The sequence below is a fragment of the Pipra filicauda genome, unplaced genomic scaffold, assembly GCF_003945595.2.
Source record: "Pipra filicauda isolate LSUMZ 115617 unplaced genomic scaffold, ASM394559v2 scaffold133_size2016399_pilon, whole genome shotgun sequence".
Taxonomy (NCBI): Eukaryota; Metazoa; Chordata; class Aves; order Passeriformes; family Pipridae; genus Pipra; species Pipra filicauda.
In genome coordinates, this window is record NW_024103807.1 from 787,678 (window position 1) to 808,251 (window position 20,574).

Here is a 20,574-nt window from a genome sequence, read left to right on the forward strand (position 1 = left end):
CTGTTCTCAACCGTAACAACACTGCTCATGACAGACTCCAATATCCAATTAAACGGTCTACATAATCAAGAGAGGGGTGGAAGGGACCCCTAGGAATGTCAAGCCCCGTAACGTTTAAGCCACACAACTGCGTTAAAAACAAACACACACATACAAAAAAAACCAAACCCACACAAAATCCTAAACAAACAAAAACCCTGCAACTGACCAATCACACAAAACATACTGCAATATGTAGAAGATTGGATTATCAAGCCATGCCAGAGTTTACACCTTTTATTTTTTTTAGAATTACTTCTATGAACAGTGCAACTGAAAATAGTAACATTTTCAGAATAGTAAAATGGTTAAAATTATAAATTTCTATGTAAGAGAATGTCACCTAAAATTAAAATGGATTCGTATAACTGGCAAAATGGATTTGATGGTCTTTCATCACAAATAACATGGGCATACACTGTTGCTCTTACAAAATTCAGGGTTTCCACTGTATTCTTCTCCAGGGCTTTTGGTTGGCCTACTCACAGAAAGTAGGATCAGATGGGAACGATGTCAGAAGTGCCTCAATGTCTCACCACCTTCCAGTGTTTTCAAGTGTGCAGTTAGCCATCAAAACACATGACAAACTGGCAAAAGTAAACTCTTCTCCTTAACATACATTTTACTACACAAAAAATGACTGTGGTTTTTGTAAATTTAAAACCGTTCAGAGAAGTGTACTTGATCCAACAAATCACAGCAGGATAGAGTGGAGCAGGCAAGCAGTCTGCTACAAATTACTAAGTAACCTCATAAACACAGTATGATGTTCATTAAGAAAGCTGTTCTTTCTTATATTTTCAATAAGTATTTTATTCCTTGATGCTACCCAGTCTGCTGGAAGAGACAGTCCCACCCAAAATCTGTGAAAAAAATTTTTTTTTGAGAGAATGATGTCAAGGAAGGGTGTTTCTTATCCTAGTTATCACAAATGTAGTTCACACCATCTTCTATTGCCCTTTCTTTATGATGCCACTTGTAATGGTTCTTTTTCATATCAGCTCCCCTTAAGACTTTGGTGACGAAAAAAATCCAAACAAACAGAAAACTAAACAAACGACCAGAAGTTTGCCTGAGCTGCTGGAAGAAAATGTTCTTCTTTCCCTAGTCAGAAATATTACATATTTGATTTGAGAGACAGAGATTTTTATCTGTCTCTAATGTTAATTCCTCTAGTTTGCACCTACTCTCCTACAACACACAAGCTTCAGCTGGAGTAAAACATTCCAGTATGCAGATGGACTAACCACACTACACTCCTCAATCCACTAAGTAGAAATTCTAGAGAAAACCTCATATAAATATTAGCAGTGATCACACTTTAAGTGGTTATTATCCTAATGCCATAATATCAGATACTGAATTTACTAAGTAACCTTATGAGGAAAACTCAAGACATGTTTCAAGACATTCAAAAATCAAATAATTTTTCATTTTCATGTGATAGAAACAATTCAGTCCCTTTCTAAACACGCATAAAAAGTCAGAAAGATTGGCTCTTTTTAACTCTTTTGTTTCCCTTTCATATCTATTTTGTCCAAAATGTTAACTTTAAAAATGCTTAGATTCATTCATATGCCTAAATTATCTTTTCTAATGTTACAGGGAAGGAACTCTTCCAGTGCTGTGTAATAAATTCAACAATCTAGCAAAAATAGGAAAAGATCTGCAAGATACAAATGAGCTTACAATATCAAAGTGAATTATCAGGATTCTCTATATTTGGAGTACATAGCATAAAACTTTTAAGGATGATGAGTCTATCACAGGGAAACTGAACCACTATATGGTCTGCCTATTAAAGAAATCATCTCTTCTCCCAGAACGGTGCCCATACTGACAGATGGCTAAAATCCTTCGGCTACTGTCCTCCTTCACCATAAAAGTAGTAAAAGCTGATGGAGAATTTTCTATGACAATTTTTCTACTATGTGTTTCAAATTAGTTTGAATATATCAACATCAACAACACAGTATAACTATACTACAAGTTGTTTCTCATGAGTGAAGTGGAATAACTGGGAAAATATAAAATACATTTGATTTGCTTGATTAAAGGATACACGTTTACACTTTTCAAGACTTACAGTTGTGAGAGCATCCTTTTGCATGTATGCAAAGTGCCCAGAGCCTTTTTTTATTGTTATTGTCATCTTAGTATGAGCACTTTTATTAAGAATATGTATCAGTAATTTTAATGTAAGGGAGAAAGGATTTAATATACTTTAAGACAGAAAAATCTAAGTGACACATTAAATCACCAAAAATACAGGGAAACCTAGAAACCTCTGAATAAAATCTTGTAAGCAACTTGCTTTTTTTTGCATACATACAAACCTCCAAATAAATAGCATAAATATGGCAAACTATGACTAATATAACTGATGTGTTGTTGAGTACTTAGCAACCTTTCTCACCTGCTTACATTTTTAACCTTCAAAGCTGAACAGAAAGCTCTGATTTTTTTTTAAACAAAGGCAAAAATATTCTGCTACTGGGAGACTGCACGCTGAATCAGAAACTTCCTAAAATAAATAGAACAAAAATAAGCACAAAAGGGAAGAGACAGAAAACTGCTGCTCTCGTAATCATTTACTCACTTGATTACAGTACTACAGGTGCCCTTGTCTCTTGCACCTTCTCTTCAACTGTTTGATAATAAACATCTCTGAAAATAAGTTCTTTTGCTTAAATGTAAGTTCCTAGCTTTTTAAATGTTGCTCTAACTACAGGGAACTAGTTACATGTAGCCTCATTAAATCAAATTTATGGTAATGTTATCCAAATGAAGTAGCAGTCATTGCTATTCACAATCATTCAGCTAAATGACTTCCCAGGGAGATGTCCCAAAATAATGCAGCTGTCACTGTTCAACACGTACCAGAAAAAAGCTACACAGTCCTTTCCTACTTAACTAAAATAAAAAATTACAAATATGTTCTATATAATTCTTTTTGGCATTGAGTTGAGGGGCAAGGGTTTTTGAATTTTTAATTCGATTTTATTTTTTAATACAGGTATATTATTAATAAAGGGGTATATATGTGTAATTTCAAACCATGGACTGCTTTACATTGCTGTTTATTTGCTAAACCCAAGAACTTAGAACTCTTTTGATGACTTGCACAGTCACTATAATAAAAATATCAACATTTATCAAAGTTAGAATTACATTTTTTGGAAAATATGTACTGCCCTTCCTCAACTTAAACCACAAAGACAATTACAAGGAAACACATGTCCCTTCTTTATGGTTTCTAGACCCTTTCATACGAAATAGTCATATGGAATTTCATGTGCAGCAGTAATACCTCTGCATGTTTCCAACTTCACCAGTGATGATTTATTAAAAATACAAAACAATGTAATTTCCTCTGTAATAATAAAAAGAGGGAAATACTAATTTTTGTGTTTCTCAGTGTCGAGATGGACCCATAATGATTAAATTCATATTTTAAATGCATAAATATGAAAAAAACATGCTTTTTCCATGACCAAAATTTTATAATTGACTGCTTTTTAATAAATTTATAAATAAAACAAAAACAAAATGGTCTGTATGAAGTAAATTGATCCAAGTATGTCAGACCTATTTCCAATTCCAAATCTAATACCACAGCTTTCTGTAAACCACCTGCTCATGCTCATCAACATGTTTTCTTCTGAAGATAATGAGGATAAAGATAGCTACTTCTCTTGGAAGTGCCTGAGGATATAATAAATTTCCTAAAAGACTTAACTACTTGTACTACTTGAAATGTTAGGATTCTGTATGTGTTGTGACTTGGCATTGGTTTCACTCTTAATATTGCTTCTACTTTTTTTTTTTTTAAGTGAGAAAAAATTAGCTCAATAAAGAGGAAAGTCCATTATCATAGATTATATGCATCTAAATAAATTTTAGGAGCACCTGACTGGTCTTCCAGCTCTTCAGTCAGTAAGTAAATTTATTTCAACTTCACTAGAAAACAATGTACACATTTACCTAATGCTTCAATTTTGAGCTTCTGCTCTCCTAAGCAACTTTTATTCTTGTTATTCATTATACATACTTGGAGGTCCTAATCTTGAACTCTATCCTGACCATTGTAAAACATACAATAGGAAGACAATCACCTTTCAGAAATATAAATATGTCTAAATAAGACAACAAATGGATACCATGCAAGAAGAGGAAAAGGTAGAGAAAGACTATATTTATCGGCATGAAAAGTAGTTACAGTATACCACTGCCAAACAGTGACATCAAAAATGAAAGAATGAGGAACAGTTCTCGGGAAAGAGTTGAAGGAATACAATAAAGTGATGACTCCTGCATAATTTACAGGGATGTTTTTTCCTCAGAAGGGTGCCTTTTTTTATTTAACAAGCAACAAATACATAGTTTGGTCACAGAAGATTCCAACAGGTGAACTGTGAAATAATGAACATCTCAGAAACAGATTCAGCTATTTACACAAGAGAAAAGACTAGGCATTAGGAGTGACCATACAATACAGGTGCACACATGCCACAAAAAATAAACCAAGTACAAATAAAACAGATTACATTAAATATCTTTTTGATCACTACATAAATAGCTGCATGCATTCAGACATGAAAAAAAGTCCCAAAACCTTCAGAACAAGTTTTATTTAAATTTATACACACACACAAGCACATGCATTAAAAAGGTCTTATGCACTCAAAATATGAGCATCTATGAGAAGTCTCACACATCTGTTGAAACAGTCTAGACAATATACTATACAAGCACTTCAAATTTGCATACTCGTGTTTTTAAAAACGGTTTTGTTCAGAAGTTTGATACGAGGACTTTTATATTTCTGTTTTAAACAGCGTGCAAACATATTTTTGAATTATGACACTCTAAGGATTAAAAAAATAAACCGGACTTATCTTTTATAATAAAACAAGGAATTCAAACAGCTAAATACAGCCCATTGAAAACCACAGATCCAAAAAAATAACCACACACACAAGGAAACAAATAACCAACAACAAAAGTCCAAACCCTAAAGATTTCCTTGAAATACTATCTTCCATATACATATAAAATATATGTTTGAAACAAATGTTATAATTTCTTCTCTATGTATTTCATTCATATAACAACATTTATTTTAAAACATTGTGTAATTACTCTATTACAAGGGCACAGCTAAGTGCTACATACATAATAATAAAAAACGTTTACAGAATCACAGAATATGCTGAGTTGGAAGGGACCCACAAGGATCATTGAGTCCAATTCCTGGCCCTGCACAGGACCATCCCCAAGAGTCACATCATGTGCCTGAGAGTATCATCCAAACACTTCTTGAACTCTGTGAGCCTCAGTGCTGTGACCACTTCCCTGGGAAGCCTGTTTCAGTGCTCAACCACTCTCTGGTTGAAGAACCTTTTTCTAATATTCAGCCTAAACATCCCCTGACGCAACTTCAGGCCATTCCCTCGGGTCCTATCACTTGTCACCACAGAGAAGAGATCAGTGCCTGCCCCTCCTCTCCCTCTCATGAGGAAGTTGTTACTGCCATGAGGTCTCCCCTCAGTCTCCTCTTTTCCAGGCTCAACAGACCAAGTGACCTCAGCTGCTCCTTATACACCTTCCTTATACACCTTCACCATCTTCATTGCCCTCCTTTGGTCACTCTCTCATAGCTTGACTGAATTACCTTGATTCAAAAGCGCTATTCTCTTACCTGTAAATAAGTTATTCTCCTCTGTACCAAATCTGTTAGATCTTTGGCCTCTTTTTCTCGCCAATCTCCTGCTCCATCTGTTTGACTGAGGTAGTACAAGTCGGTCATTATTGACCTATAAGCAAAAATGGAAAACAATCTTAAAAAAAACGGGAAACAAACTTGGCATTACTAAATCGGAGGATTAAATTAAAGATAAACTAAAGTGATATTTCAATTGTAGCCTCAAAAACAGTTTCTTCATGCCACCTCCTACTCCACAATTCAAACAGCAACCAAGAAAGATTGAGTGTGTCCTTCATCTAATGTATGTTCCATACCCATGTATTAAACAGGAGATGGGTTGGAAAAAAATCTTAGGCATAAGACTTGCTTGATACAAAGCATTTGGATTTGGTATGTGCCAAAGCAAACTAAAAGGAAAGCACAGTTCCATGCTAGATACATTATCCAGTGGTGCCACATGGAAATGCAATAGTGATTGCTACAATACCTTCTATTATAATGCATTGTTACTTTTCCTCTTGCAATTATCTTACTATGCTTGTATAGAATATATTATTACAAGTGTCTTTAGCACAGGTACAACATTTCTTCTATTTCTGTTAATGAAAAGTAACTACAGGATATTATTACAAGGTTTAGTAAGCAGTATGTTCTATAATATGGAGCTCCTTCCGATTCTGGAAGGAGACAGCAGTGTTCCACCTGCTTACAATGACTTCATGCCACTAATACTCAAATAGAAAAGAAATAAAAAAATTAAAAATTCTAAACAGACTCATGGCCATACAAGTCCATATTACAAAAATTGAATTTTGATGAACTATTAAATACTAAATTGAGGTTATGTAATACACTAGAGATTCTCTTCTTGGGGTTATAACATTTCATTTGCCAAATAACAGAATAAAGAATATCTTGTTATGAGAAGATAAATAATATATGGCATTTATTTGTTAAAATTAGTCAGATTATTTAAAATTACTGATTTTGTGAAAAAGAGTTCAAACAGTACCATCTAGGAAAAGATTTTTTTTTAATCTCTGTGGCTTTTGGGAGGAAATACTAAACGAGAGGCATATTATTTAAAGTGTTTGTTAAAACGTTAATGGTTATTCTAAAAGTAAAAGGTAGCCCAATTCAGAACTAATAATTTCAGAGTTGGTTTCACATATTGAGAATATTTAAAATTGCTAAACACTTCTCCATAACAATGCTAAAGTTTTAACTTTGCACCACATTTCTTAATATTTTCATCTGAACTTTAGATGTTGCAATTTATTGCCTGAAATTCTAGATAAACCACAAGTTTAATCCCTTGTGAGAAAGAGATGCAACAGAACAAAGGCAGAGAAATTTGGGAAGTGACAAAAAAGGAGTATGAGGATAAGAGAAGTATATTTCATAACAATGTGTGAAGGTCCCGTTGTTGGCAGTACCTGTTAGTACTGGAAGCACAGAGGTAGTTAGCTAAGGCAAACAAGCTTAGCAAGTGAGAGAGGAGCAGACTGTGTATCCCTATTAAGGTAACTATTTCCAGTGACACAGTATATAAGCAATAAACACTGAAATAAATCAAATTGGAACAGGCCTATCTTTATCAGCAGAGTTATCATACAGAGTTCTCCTGCTAATAACCATATTCATGGATCTGTAGCTTTTCACTCTCATACACTCTCATACACACATTCTGGCCTTAACACCCACGCTTCTACACAGGGTAGCAGTGACACTGACCTATATAGCATCTAATGTTGTTGTATCACATATTATACCCAAATTGTTCAGCAGCAGTAACCTTCACCTTCTGCCAATCAACTGGAAGAACTTTATCTACATTCTAATCTCAAACAATATAAACTGGATTTTCTTTTGCATGGTAATTGAGCTTGAAACACCCTATTGCAGTTTTGCAAACAAATAAACCATTTAAAGTATCATCAGGTAACTAGTATTAAACCAGTAACTATTAAAGACACATAATACTCAAAGTAATGTGCAAACACAGTTTAGGGAAAATTAGAACAGAATTAATGATGGAGTAAACCTAATATAATAGATTATACACAAATAACAGATAAAGAGTCTGCTGCTCTTAAGACAGTGTTTTCCAATTTACAGAAAGCATTTAGGTTAGTAGACATATTAGAAAGGGAAACCCACGTACTTTCTTGGGAGTTTAAATATATTTTTCTTCCCAAATGGGATGCAACCATTTTGGGTGTTTAAAGACAAAATATAAATTTAAGGTCTAAACACTAAAAAATCTTCTATCATTAAAAGCAGCTGTGCAAGCACACAGTCATATTTTAAACAATTTTCAAATGCTCTTTCACAAGCCTTAAAAAGGGTCTTTTGTGTACTTCTGATGTAAGTAACCAGTATAGCCTCCTTTTACTTGATAGAAATATACTTCTATTAAATATTGACATAAAATAACTGAAAATATAAAGCTTACCAATTAAAAAACATTCTCTCTCAGATCTTAAGTAATTTTTACTATTTCTACAGAAAAAATTGTCTAAATTTTATATTATTGACCATGGTGTCCATAGCAAAGGAAAGGTAGTAAGTAACTTTTAATAATCAGCCTTACAGATGAAATATAATTATTTTCCATCACTGCTGAGGTAAGACAAATGATGAGAGAGCTGTTATACAGCCTCAGTGGCTTGAGACTTTAGGTAAAGGCAGCTTTGCTCACTACAAACCATAAAGAATATCAAATAATTTGCAGGAAATTTTTATGAATTCATGAAAGAGTTTTCAGATAGTACCCACAGTCTTTAAAAAAAAATTATAAAATTCTGAAGTAAACCAGGAACTGAAAAATTAATAGGTTTTATCACACAGAAATTATTATAAAGGTAGTTCTATTTTAGGACACAGTCATAGAGACCTTCTTTCTTTGATTGTTACTACTGAGAAATGTGCATTTTTAAGTTTACATCTGCTAGGGTTTTTTGAGTGTGACCACCATGAAGGCTTATTAATGCAGATTTAGAAAAGACACAAACAGCAAAGACCAGGGTCAGGGGCCATGTAGAGAGTTAAAAGTAGATGGACCGGTGATTCATGAGCCCAGGATAGGCAAGGGCAGACAAAAGATTAGCCTGCAAAGTATTATTAGAGGCTACTGCAGGTGGTAAAATGCAGAAAACTTCAGACAGTGGCATTGCAGATATTTAGTATCACACTTGGTCTTTCATTATGCTACTAACCAACCATATCAATTAATTGTTATTGTTGTTTCACATCATAAAATAAATCTTGGACCTGCTCTGAAAAGCATTTTTCTCCTGCAAAGTATAATGAAGGAAAAAATCTGGCTATATATTTCATATGCATTTGATTGCCAAAATAAAGGGAGGGAGAGTGGGCATTTTTAATAATCAGTCTAGACAATTATTCCAGTCATAAGGCAAAATTACACTTAAATCTCCTAGGAATTTTACATCAACAAATAAAAACTAAAAGAAAAATCTGTGATTCAATGGAAATAATGTGAAAATTTGTCCAAACATTATGCATCAAATGTTGGCCAAATACCACAAAATCCCTGCTGACAGCTGTTCCCCAGGAGGAGAAGGAATGAAACTAACTCAGTAACAGCCACCTTGTCAACAAAGGAAACAACCATGACAACTACAGCATTAATTTGCTCTTTTTTATTAACTCTGTATCAAGTAGTCTTTCCAATGTTAAGATGAAGTTACTCTCAACAGCTCTCTTCCCTATAGCAACGAGAAGAACACAATTATGTAATTCCCAATGCAGAAAACTCTGTGTTGGGCAACGTTGTTTTTCAAACAGAATCGGTAGTGAAATACTTCACAAAAACATATGCGAGACTGGCAGTCTCTGAGGGAAAAATCTACACAGCCCCTAGGACACAGCCAACAAACAGTGATTAAGGTATCCAATAAGAAGCACTACCTTACTTATCTCTTTCCTTACGAAACTATCTCATCATTTGATCACTACCCACCTCTTTTATTTGCTTTCCCACATAAGGACAGCATGACAGACTGCTTTAAGTACTTATAATTAACACTAATCTTTCTAATTCAAATATTAAAATATGTATTAAAATTTCTAAGATATCTATTCATGTATATTCATGTATAAATATATAAATAAGTAATACCAGCTTCACTTTCAGTGTTCCATTCAAGTAAGACAGCACTTTTTAAGACAGCACTGTCAATGAAAGGGCATTTGGTAACTCGTTTAATGCCTTTAAAAAAATTCAAGTGCACATATACTTAAAAAAATTAAACCAAAAGAACAAAAAAAACCCAGCAATAACAAAAAAACCCCAAACACTAAAAACCTGTTATTCTCGGAGTGAATGAGAGCATCTCATTTGCTCGTTCCAAACTTATGCTATGTTCCTTTCAGGAACAGAGACCAGATGGACTGTGTGGAGGGAAGACGAGACCGCTCCTTCCCTGGGGAGCTCCTGTGCATTGTGAGGGCAAAGAACACTCCAGAGACAGCAGTGCATCACATGCCAAAGGATGTGCACACAAAGAACTGGGAGTTTTCTGCAACTCACATGGCAAGGTTGAAAGATTAAAGGAAAAGAAGCAAATAGCTTGACCTTAAAGGTGAAAGAAAAAAATTCCTTGGGACTAGAGGCAACCAAGAAGACAAGGTAATATTATTGCTTGAAGGCAATATTGTAAGTACACCAAGAACACAAGTTGAATATTGTAGAAACATTTTTGTATCTGTTTTCTCATATGCAATTCCTTTGAATTTCCATACTGTAAATAGATGGTCTACATTTTAGTTTAATAAAACCTAGTTTCTGGCTGTTTGGCTTTAGCTTCAATAACTTTAGTTTTCTTTGAGGACCTCACCATACAGTAAGGTCTACACAGATCTACTACTAAGACTCAAGAGACTCCAGGATATTCTGCTTTTGATAACCACTGTGACAGTCAAAAGAAAACATGTATTCAACACAAAAATTGTCAAATTAAAAAAAAAAAAAAAAGTGGATGCGATTGCTTGTATCATATACAAACTTCTTCCAGTACCACAGTGGTTTCACACTTCCACACTGGGATTCATCTCATAACTTTTAAAATTCAATGCAAGGGAGCATTTCTAGAATGGGTTTCACCTCATCCTTAAGTACAGAGAGATGTGAACATAAGGCTGTCAGACATACAGATACTTGCAAATTGGGCTTATTGAATTAATAGTCATCGGTGTAGAAAGGAAAAGGACTCATCCTGGGAGGCAGGGACATAAAAACCTTCTGGCATCAAACACACATTATTCAAGGTTTCACTGTGATGACTGCCTCATCCTGGCTTTAAAAACAGGGCAAAAATGTGTACACAAGTGATTTTATTACCATGATGAACATCAGAAAGTCTGGCATTAGACTACTTGCTCCAGTTTTTGGCAGAGATAGTTTAAAAAGTACGTAAGAATCAATGACCTGTAGTCCAAGAAACACAAACAGAAATAACTTCTATGAAGAACAAATATTTCTGAGGGGAGATAACTGTAGAAAAAACTGTCCAAGGAAGTCGCAGATTCTCTGTCAGTTCAGTGTTCAACTGAAGATCTCAAGTCTTTAGGAAAATTCTACTTCAGCCAAGCACTACTTTTATTTCAGTCAAACATACATAGCTGCACTTGAGTGAGAAATAATTGGATGAAATTTGATCACATCTTTTATATGAATAATAATTCTCAACAATTGAATAGTCCCTTCTCACTTTCAACTCAAACTGTGACAAACTGGATTTTGGGATTGTGGAATATTAAATTACAAAACTTAATGGACTATATTATTTGCCCCCATTGATAATCATAAATAGAAATAAATACATGTTATCTTTAAACTATGTTTTAAATAGTATTTAAATTATTTCTAAAGAATTGAAAATTCTTACCATTTTTCCCCTTTAGTACAGTATTATTTTCAAAGGCTCATGCTTTATTACTGATGCTTACACAGGCAGATCGCAGGTTTTTTTGGGAAATTGATATTTGTTTAAGATGGTATATCTAGTTAATTCAACTATTTTCTTATAACTGTTTACTGATAAGACACAAACTGTCACAGCAATCCTGTTGGGAACAGAGTTATAAACATAATATGCTTAAAGACAGATTTCATTGAATTTTTAACAGTTTCTGGATTAATTTTGTTCAGCATGAACAAAACTCATACAGAATATTTTAATATGATACAAAAGGTACTCCAACAATGCGGAGGCCAAAAGATTGACAACAACTAAAATATAAGTTCCAATGCACCTTTGAACAACATAACAACAGTTTAATTAAAAGTCAAAATCAACTAACAGAAGTACCTTTCCTGATGACCCAAATCAGACAGAAATTCATCAATGCGTGTTTGCAGTTCACTTCCTTCTAGATTTTTCAATTTCTTCAGCTCACTCTGGAGGAAAAACCAAAGTTCCTTAGCCCCATTTTCAATCCTCCTCCTCAGTATTTCATGGTCTTTTCCAAGGCCTTCTATTTAAAAAAAAAAAAAAAATCAAAAAGGCATAAAAGCATCAGTAATTGTAGCTTTTTTTTAAGGGTTTATTTGTTAAGAAGCCAATACATTTGTGATATGAACCAAAACACCAAAACTTGTTTCAGAAGTAAAAGAAAACTTATCTACACACCATCTCCTGTCCGCTTCTTATAGTTTTCTATTTGTTCTTTGGCCTTTAGAAGTTGCTCCTCTAAAGCATGTACCTTTCCTGCAGCTGGTCCCTGATCAATGGGACCATCTGGTATCCTAGGATATAGAAAATAAAAAAGTCATATCACTTATAATTACTTGATAAATTATTTGCATTAACAATTTAACTCTCCTCTCACTTTTATGCCATACTGATTTACTGATAAACCTTGGTCATATTTTCTTAAAACCAAGAAGAAATTAAACATATTAAAGATTTTAAAACCTCGATCCCATAGAAGAAAAACAGTGCATAACACAGCTGCAGCATACAGATTCAACCTGATGCTAAACTGTGTTGTTTACAAGACTTTCACTCACTGACAAGAACAATTCCAGGCTCTGCTTGTGAAAATAGTATTTGTGGCAGCTTAACAACCATTTGTTGAACTGACTGGCATGCAAACAAAGCCTAATCGACAGAGGTACCTTCACAAGACTCAAGTTCTGACTACTTTTTATATTCACACATAAAGTACATTCTGCTCTTGAATGCTGGCCATATATTCTTAGAGAACCAGAGCTCCAGCACTTCAACTGCACTCTTAAGTCTTCCTACACATTTGCACGAGATTATTTCAATGTATTTTCTGTACTCAGAACAAGATCCAATCTTCTTAAATTTATCATAATGATGATTTTTTTATGACAACTCTAGTATTTTAAACTGTTGGTCACCAAAAACAACACCAAACAACAGCAATTGTAACTTCCAGTTATGAAATCTCTGGTATGTGAACACAGGAAAAGTATGGAAATACATATCATGAAATCTATGAGCCATAAATCAGCCCTGAGGGTATTACTGAGGTTTGTTCATCATCCAAACTTGAATTCATATATTAATAAACTGAAATTATTAAATTTTATTAATCAGATGCAAACTTCTATTTGCCTCACAAATTTAACGTAGGGAAAGTAAAAATCCTTTCCATTTCAAGAGAAATTACACTTCTGGTTAAAAATTATTCCACCTTTTATTAGCTTTTGTAAGAGCTGACCCTGAAAAGGATTAGAGGAAGCAGATGTGCAATGAAAAGTCTTGAGAACTGCAAAGAATACAGAATTCTTGCAGAACATGAAGACGATTCTTCATTTGTAAGGGAATATGAGCATAAAAAGAAACAGATATTCTCTCTACCCACAAACACACAGTTTCAAGGCACCGTATAGGAAGACGCCTTGACAGGTAAAAGATGCCTTTAGCATAGAGAAAACAGTAGTTTGAGGGAGCATCTTCACTGTAAAAAAGAAATGACAGCATTTTAAATATCCAACTGCGATGTCATTAACTTTAAGGTCTCTCAGATCTAGATAACTAAACATCAATAAAATTTCAGGAATTGATGAAAAGTTCCTTTCCACTGGAACAGTTGAAGGGAATAAAGAACTGATATGGGCATCAGAAAGTTGTATCACATAAAGCACAGCATTTAAGCCCTTTTTTCAGAAGGGGGTGGGAGAGGTGGAAGAGGAAGCTACGTAGCTTGAAAGAAATTTAGTAAAAATTCTATTAAAGCTGTTAAAGCTTCCTGTTGAAAGCAGATATGTGTTTTAAAGCTACATATTGTGTTTCTGTGGCCAGGTTTTGGTAGTGGGGGGGCTACAGGGGTTGCTTCTGTGAGAAGATGCCAGAAGCTTCCCTCATGTCCGGTAGAGGCAATGCCAGTCGGCTCCAGGACGGACCCACCACTGGCCAAGGCCAAGCCAACCAGGAAAGATAGTAATGCCTCCGTGATAACAAGAGAAAAAAGAAGGAGAAAAAGTTATTGGGTAGATGAAAATTCCAGCCAGAGAAGAGCAGAATGAGAACATATGAACAACAATGCAGACACCAAGATAAATGGAAAAGGAGGAGGTGCTCCAGGACCAAAGCTGAGGTTCCCCCACAGCCCGTGGTGCAGACCATGGTGGAGCAGCTGTGCCCCTGCAGCCCATGGAGGGCCACGGGGATGCAGAGATCCACCTCCAGACCATGGAGGAGACCCACACTGGTGCAGGTGGGTGCCCAAGACAGAGCAAGGCCCTGGCAGGGACCTGCTGACCCACGGAGAGAAGAGCCCATGCTGAAACAGGCTTTCCTGGTAGGACCTGTGGCCCTCTGGGGGACTCACGCTGGAGCAGCCTGTGCCTGAAGGACTGCACCCTGTGAAAAAGTGACCCACATTGCAGCAGTTTGTGAAGAACTGTTGCCTGAGGGATGGACTCACACTGGAGAAGTTTGTGAAGGACTATCTCCCATGGGAGGGACCCCACGGGAGCAGGGGAAGGACTCCTCTCCCTGAGTAGCAGCAGAAACAACTGACCAGAACCTCCATTCCCCGTCCCCCTGCACTGCTGGGGGGGAGGAAGTAGAGCTTGGAAGGAGGGAGGGGTGGAGGGAAGGTGTTTTTAAGATTTATTTTACTTTTCATTCTCCTGCTCTGACTCTGTTATTAATAAATTTAATTAATATTCCCACTTTGAGTCTGTTTTGCCCATGATGGTGATTGGTGAGTGATCTCTCATGGTCCTTATTTACTCATGAATTCCTCGTTATATTTTCTCTCCTCTGTCCAGTTGCAGAGGGAGTGAGAAAGTGGCTTTAGTGAGTACCTGGCATCCAGCCAGGGTGAACCCACTAAAAGATACCATGATAAATAAAATGCAATTATCATTAACTGCTCATATATCTGCTTTTTTATGCACTGAGAGAACAAGTATGTAAAAACTGAGTAAAATATTCTAATCTTAAACATGTGGACTCTCTAAATATACTCTATCAACAATCCATTTGTGAATTTCTTTCTACAACAAATTTACAGTATACAAACTTTTAAAAAGTATATTGAAAGACATTTAAGCTCTTACAATAGTTTAAAACCACCAGATTGAAATGTATCTGCTGACTTGGTTCCACAATTTGTATTGTGACAGAACAACTAACTACAAAATTACCAGAAAAAAATGGCTTATCTTGTACAAGTCACATACCCTAAAGGTAGAATCTGTGAAGAACAATAGGGTAAGAGGATACAAAATCATTACCATAAGAAGTCTTAAGACTGCGCACACATCCTCTTCACATAAGGAAAGTCTGTTAAAGTAGTAATTACAGAATCCTACAGAAGGATGGTTGCAGATGATATGAAAGAAGCACAATAATTCTGCTCATTTGATATAATTAAGATCTTAGAAAAGTACATTCCTTTTAACAATCAACTTGCTTTGGCATACTTCAATAAAAATGTTTATCATACTTAGGCTGTTAGATAAAAGGAGTTAGGATGAGGGGGGACATTCTCCAAGCTAGTTGTTTGGACTTTCAAAAATTACATCATTTTAGGATAAAACTAAGATATCTTATGTTTTTTGCAGTTTTGTCTCTACATCTGTTACCTCATTAGACTCGGAATTACTGTCTTCCTCACTTTCATCCAGTCTCAAAATTAAGGAAAAGATTCTTCTCTGCAACCAGCACAGCTTGCCTGTTATTGCCCTCTACAAGTATTTTAACTGAGTTGGAGATAAGACAACATTTGAAGGAAAAGCATTTGAATTAAAATCCTTATCTATTCTCCTGGCGTCATCAATGCAGATAACTTTTAGAGCACAATATCCTAGCAATTATGTGTACTTATTAATAAAAATTCCTGTTGAAAACCAGGAATTCTTACCAAAAGAATTATTACCAGAATAATTCCTGACAACTGAATTGCTCCTTAGAATATAAGAAGTCAGTTTAAAGTAAGTTCATCTAAACTATGACAATCCTAATCAGCAATAAAAAACGTCAGTAAGCATCTAGCACAGAATATCCTTCACTTATTGCTATGACAACACTGTAAATTCAGTTATAAACAGAAAATAAACACAATTATAATTCACTTAAATGGGCAATCAAGTTAATACACCGAGTAGTGGGTTTATTTGAATTCTCAATACTTACTGGTGTGATGATGCACGCTGTTTCCTACCATTTTATAATAAATACAAATTATCTTTTCCATAATCAACTCATCAAATGAAGATATTACTGTATAACTTTAAACATTAAAAAAATTATATCCTAGAGAAACCCTGTTTCTTGCTTTGTCCCTTCTTTAGTAATCCAGCTACATTTTAAGACATGAAAAATAATCCTGAGGCCACTTCACCTTCAGGTAACATAGAGGGACAATGACAAAGTTGTGATCTCTAGTCTGGATCTCTGAAGGCAAAAAGAACCCCTTAAAAATTAATCATAGTGACATTCAATTTAGCTAGAAGAACTGCCATACTATGTAAAAGAATTGTAAAAATAATTTAAAACAAAACATAAATTATAAAAACCATTTAAATCTTTTTCTGTTTCCAAGATATTTAAAAGGTTACCCTAATTTATCAGTAAAAGGAAAAATGTAAGATTTCACAAGTTCACACTCAACTATTTTCTCTTTTTGTTTATACCCAAGATCTTTGTATGAAGCTAGAAGGTTTATAACTCAGTAAAGCCACGTTATGATTGTCTTTTCTTCTTTGGCTTTTTTTTCTTTCCCAAGATGAAAATCACGTTCAATTATTAATGACCACTGACACGAGCAAAAAGAATACAGGTTGTTACTTCACCCTCCTAAGATAAAACCTCCTCAGTAACTAAAACTGAAAGAAAACACTCAATGTTATCTGCAAATAAAAAGCAAGCAGCATCCATTATCAATTTAAATCAGCACAGTCCTAATTAGTGCTGATTTATATCCATTGAAGATGTGTCCCTTCCCTTAATACAGAATTGTACAAAAAACAGTAAAAAGAGCAGAGGTGCACACCATATAGTTCAGCTATCTTCATCCGTTGCAACAGCCTCAGCTTCAAACCTGAGATACTTTAAATACATGTAATAGGAAACCACACTTTAAAAGAATATTTAAGTTTTTATCAACCCAGAGCTATTCATCTATCCAAAACCCTTTCAGTGTTTTCCACAGGCTTACCAGGCCCAGTAACTGCCCAGAATTATGTACTTTTAATAGAGTTGGTAAAGATCAATTGATCTGGAGTTTGGATTCTATACCAGCCCCAGCACTTGCTACTTTAAAGCAACTGTAGTGCTCTTCCAAAATTAAACTCTGATCTCTTCTTTCTCTTCTTTCTCAAGCTACTCAGAACTATGAGAACAATGTCTAGAGATACCTGTATTTGGTTTTATTTGTTTGATTACATTTTGCCCTTTTCCACTCTTGTTCTGCTTTATAACACATAGTCCTATTCAGATTAAGAAACAGGTTATCAGATTTATCAAAAGAAATGCAGGTTCTACAAAAGGCAATATTTAATAGACTCTAGGAAGCAAATATAGTCTGAATGAGATGTATTGGTAATATGTACACAATACGAATACATTTAATAAGATTCTCTATTTCCCTGAAGAGAACTCTGAAATTACTGGTTCCTATACTGCCAGGTTTATCTTCCACAAATGTACCATAAAATATAAAAATTTGACTACCACCCAGCAACACACAAAGAAAGTCCAGGACAGGGATGAAGCTTAGGACAGGGATGAAGGCATACACAGTTTCACAGTTTCCATCTAAGAAAATGGGACATTACAAAAGCTGACATTTTAAGCCCTCCTCCTCCTAAAAGCCTTATATCACCTATATGCAACAGAGACAGTCTTTAGCTTTCATAATGTAATCCTAATAGTAAATAAAAATTTTAGGTAAAACTACATTACAAGCTGTGTTACAGGCAAATGATGAAAAAACTTAATGTAATACTTTGATTTGATTCTTACTCTCTTATGGACTTCCTCTTAAATAACTACAAAAATTGTACTAAAGATTTCCCTTTTTGCTATGTCTGTATTAAGTGTTCTTGAAGGGGCTCATTCAGTTCTACTGGATATAGAATAGTAAAACAACAATCTCTAAAAGCCTCTGTTTTATTACTATTTGCACTAATGAAATCTAGACTGCTTCTAAAATCAACCCAGTTTTGCTCACACAATATTGTTTATGATCATACAAGGACTACGGTAACCTCCAAATCTCATTATACCACAATATTCATGCAACGTAATTTAAAAAACTTAGACAATACAAAACACTTTCCATTCCATTTGTCTTCTGCATCACTAATATACATCTGTGCCTCTTTACAGCCCACAAGTAAGGTTTTTACAAAGTATCTTATCGGCAAAAGAAAAACTACAGTATCTTCTCATGTAAGGCTTTTTAAATGCACCATAAAAACTAAGTGGTGCCTGAAGTCATTACAAGTAATCAGGAGTGCACCACAAAAGTGTACTCAGTTCCTAAAGAATTTTTTTTTATATATTTCAATATTTCAGGCACTTTTCAAAAAGATGTGAGTGTTCCAACTTGCGCTATTGCAAAGGTACATATTAGAAAATAAGTATCTCAAAATACGCTCCCCAAAAATCCGTACAAAAATATGAACTATTCTTAACCAATACTGGTAATAAATTATAAATAATTTTTAAAAAATCATAAAATCAAGAGAACATGATGTATTTTGTGAAATCAAACACAAAAATGCTTGGGGTGGGAGGGAAACACAAACCAAAATAACCCAAAAAAATACCTCTCCCTGTCCTAAAATTCTACCCCTCATGCATCCTGTGTGAAAAGAAGAAACCAGGGGAAAAAATTAAAAAACCAGACATGATTTAAGTATCATAGAGCAAAAAAGGGATAATATTTTTTTAAATTTTCTTGCATACATGAAATTTTTTAACTTTTGAATGTTTAGTTTTGCATGCACATAAGGTGTGTTTCATAAGGCACATTTTTGGTTTTCTTTTTTTGCTGTTGTTGTCTTTGGGGAGCTGCTACATAAATTGGCAGTAAAAGAGGATTCAAATCTCGGGGTGGAAAGATCACTTCTTGTCATTGTATGTTGGCATTCATAGATGGTTGAATGAAAATAAGCATAGCCCAGCTCCTGTTTTCAGCCATCCTAGAGGACTGACACTTTTATCAGAAGGATGTCAGAGAAGTCACAGGAACCCATAATAATGGGAAATTCCAAGCAATTGAAAGGTATTGTATTTACACACAGTTTACCATATAAATAACATCCCAATGTAATTAAAGATGAAATAGCAATTTCCTCTAACTTCAAAATGGAAATGAAAAAACAACTTATGCTTTCAATAAACTACTAATTCTTGTAACCATACCTGCCTTCTATCCCTTCCTCCCTATCCTAACTAGCCATTATTATTGGCACAGCTAGATATTATAATAATTTTCTACCATTCACGAAACTTCTTTTCCCACTAAGATAAACTCTGTTAACTTGGAGCTTTTTATCATCCAAAAGTTTTATCTAATAGTGTCAAAACTAGTGTAGTTACTCAGATGTTTGTTTATTGTTACAATTTTACAGGTAGGCACTCTCACCTTGTTTAAACTCCTCCACAAGTAACATTAAGTTAGATTCTTAATTGAAATACACTTCATTTCATGCACCAGCATGTTGGATACCATAATATATTGTATATTTTAACCACAAAGGGTGTGCTGCTTTGTTCTCTAGATGTAAAATCTTAGTGGAGCAGGGCAGCAAAAGCAAGATTTTACCTCAGTATAACAAAATAAAACTTTGCAAGAGAGTTTACCTTTATGAGTTACCCTGGTGTAGAGACTCACCTTAACTACTCAGAGTTCACAGCCAGTATCAGTAAATAGAGTTTTCAGCACAAAACCAAAAATTCTGGCAATTAAATCATATTCAAGTAATAATTCCAGCCTTTCTGTTTCTGATCAGTAAAGCCTAAACCAAACTATGTCTTCACTTTAGGATGTAAACCAGAGCAAAAGTAATCTTTTCTGTCTAATTCAATTTCTGAAGTTAATAGGTGTTTTGTTTCTATAATGTATGCTCATAGGAGCAGTGACCTTTTCCAGGACACAGATACTGAATCCATGGACTGTTGGTTAATGCCCCATTTTAAATAGACATACTGCTATAAAACGGTAAGTCGGATAATTTTAAAGCTAATAGCTACTTTCAACACAACTTGCTCTATCTGGCAAACAAAGAAATGAGACAATGAAATTCTGTATCACATTCATGATTTAATACTTTAATAATGGAGGTTGACCAGAATATTTCTCAAAACTAT

The 20,574-nt window shown here is 34.7% G+C and overlaps 1 protein-coding gene across 2 annotated transcripts in view; it reads right to left on the reverse strand.

The window, feature by feature from the left end:
• FUT8 (fucosyltransferase 8) overlaps positions 1 to 20,574 on the reverse strand; it is a 116,312-nt gene that overhangs the window by 35,141 nt on the left and 60,597 nt on the right. For both annotated transcript variants that reach the window (XM_027719590.2, XM_027719591.2), the window contains 3 exons: positions 12,403 to 12,518; positions 12,082 to 12,247; positions 5,741 to 5,855 (listed from right to left, as the gene is read on the reverse strand). In XM_027719590.2, coding sequence (XP_027575391.1) covers positions 5,741 to 5,855; positions 12,082 to 12,247; positions 12,403 to 12,518 — 397 coding nt within the window. The remainder of the gene's footprint in view (positions 1 to 5,740; positions 5,856 to 12,081; positions 12,248 to 12,402; positions 12,519 to 20,574) is intronic.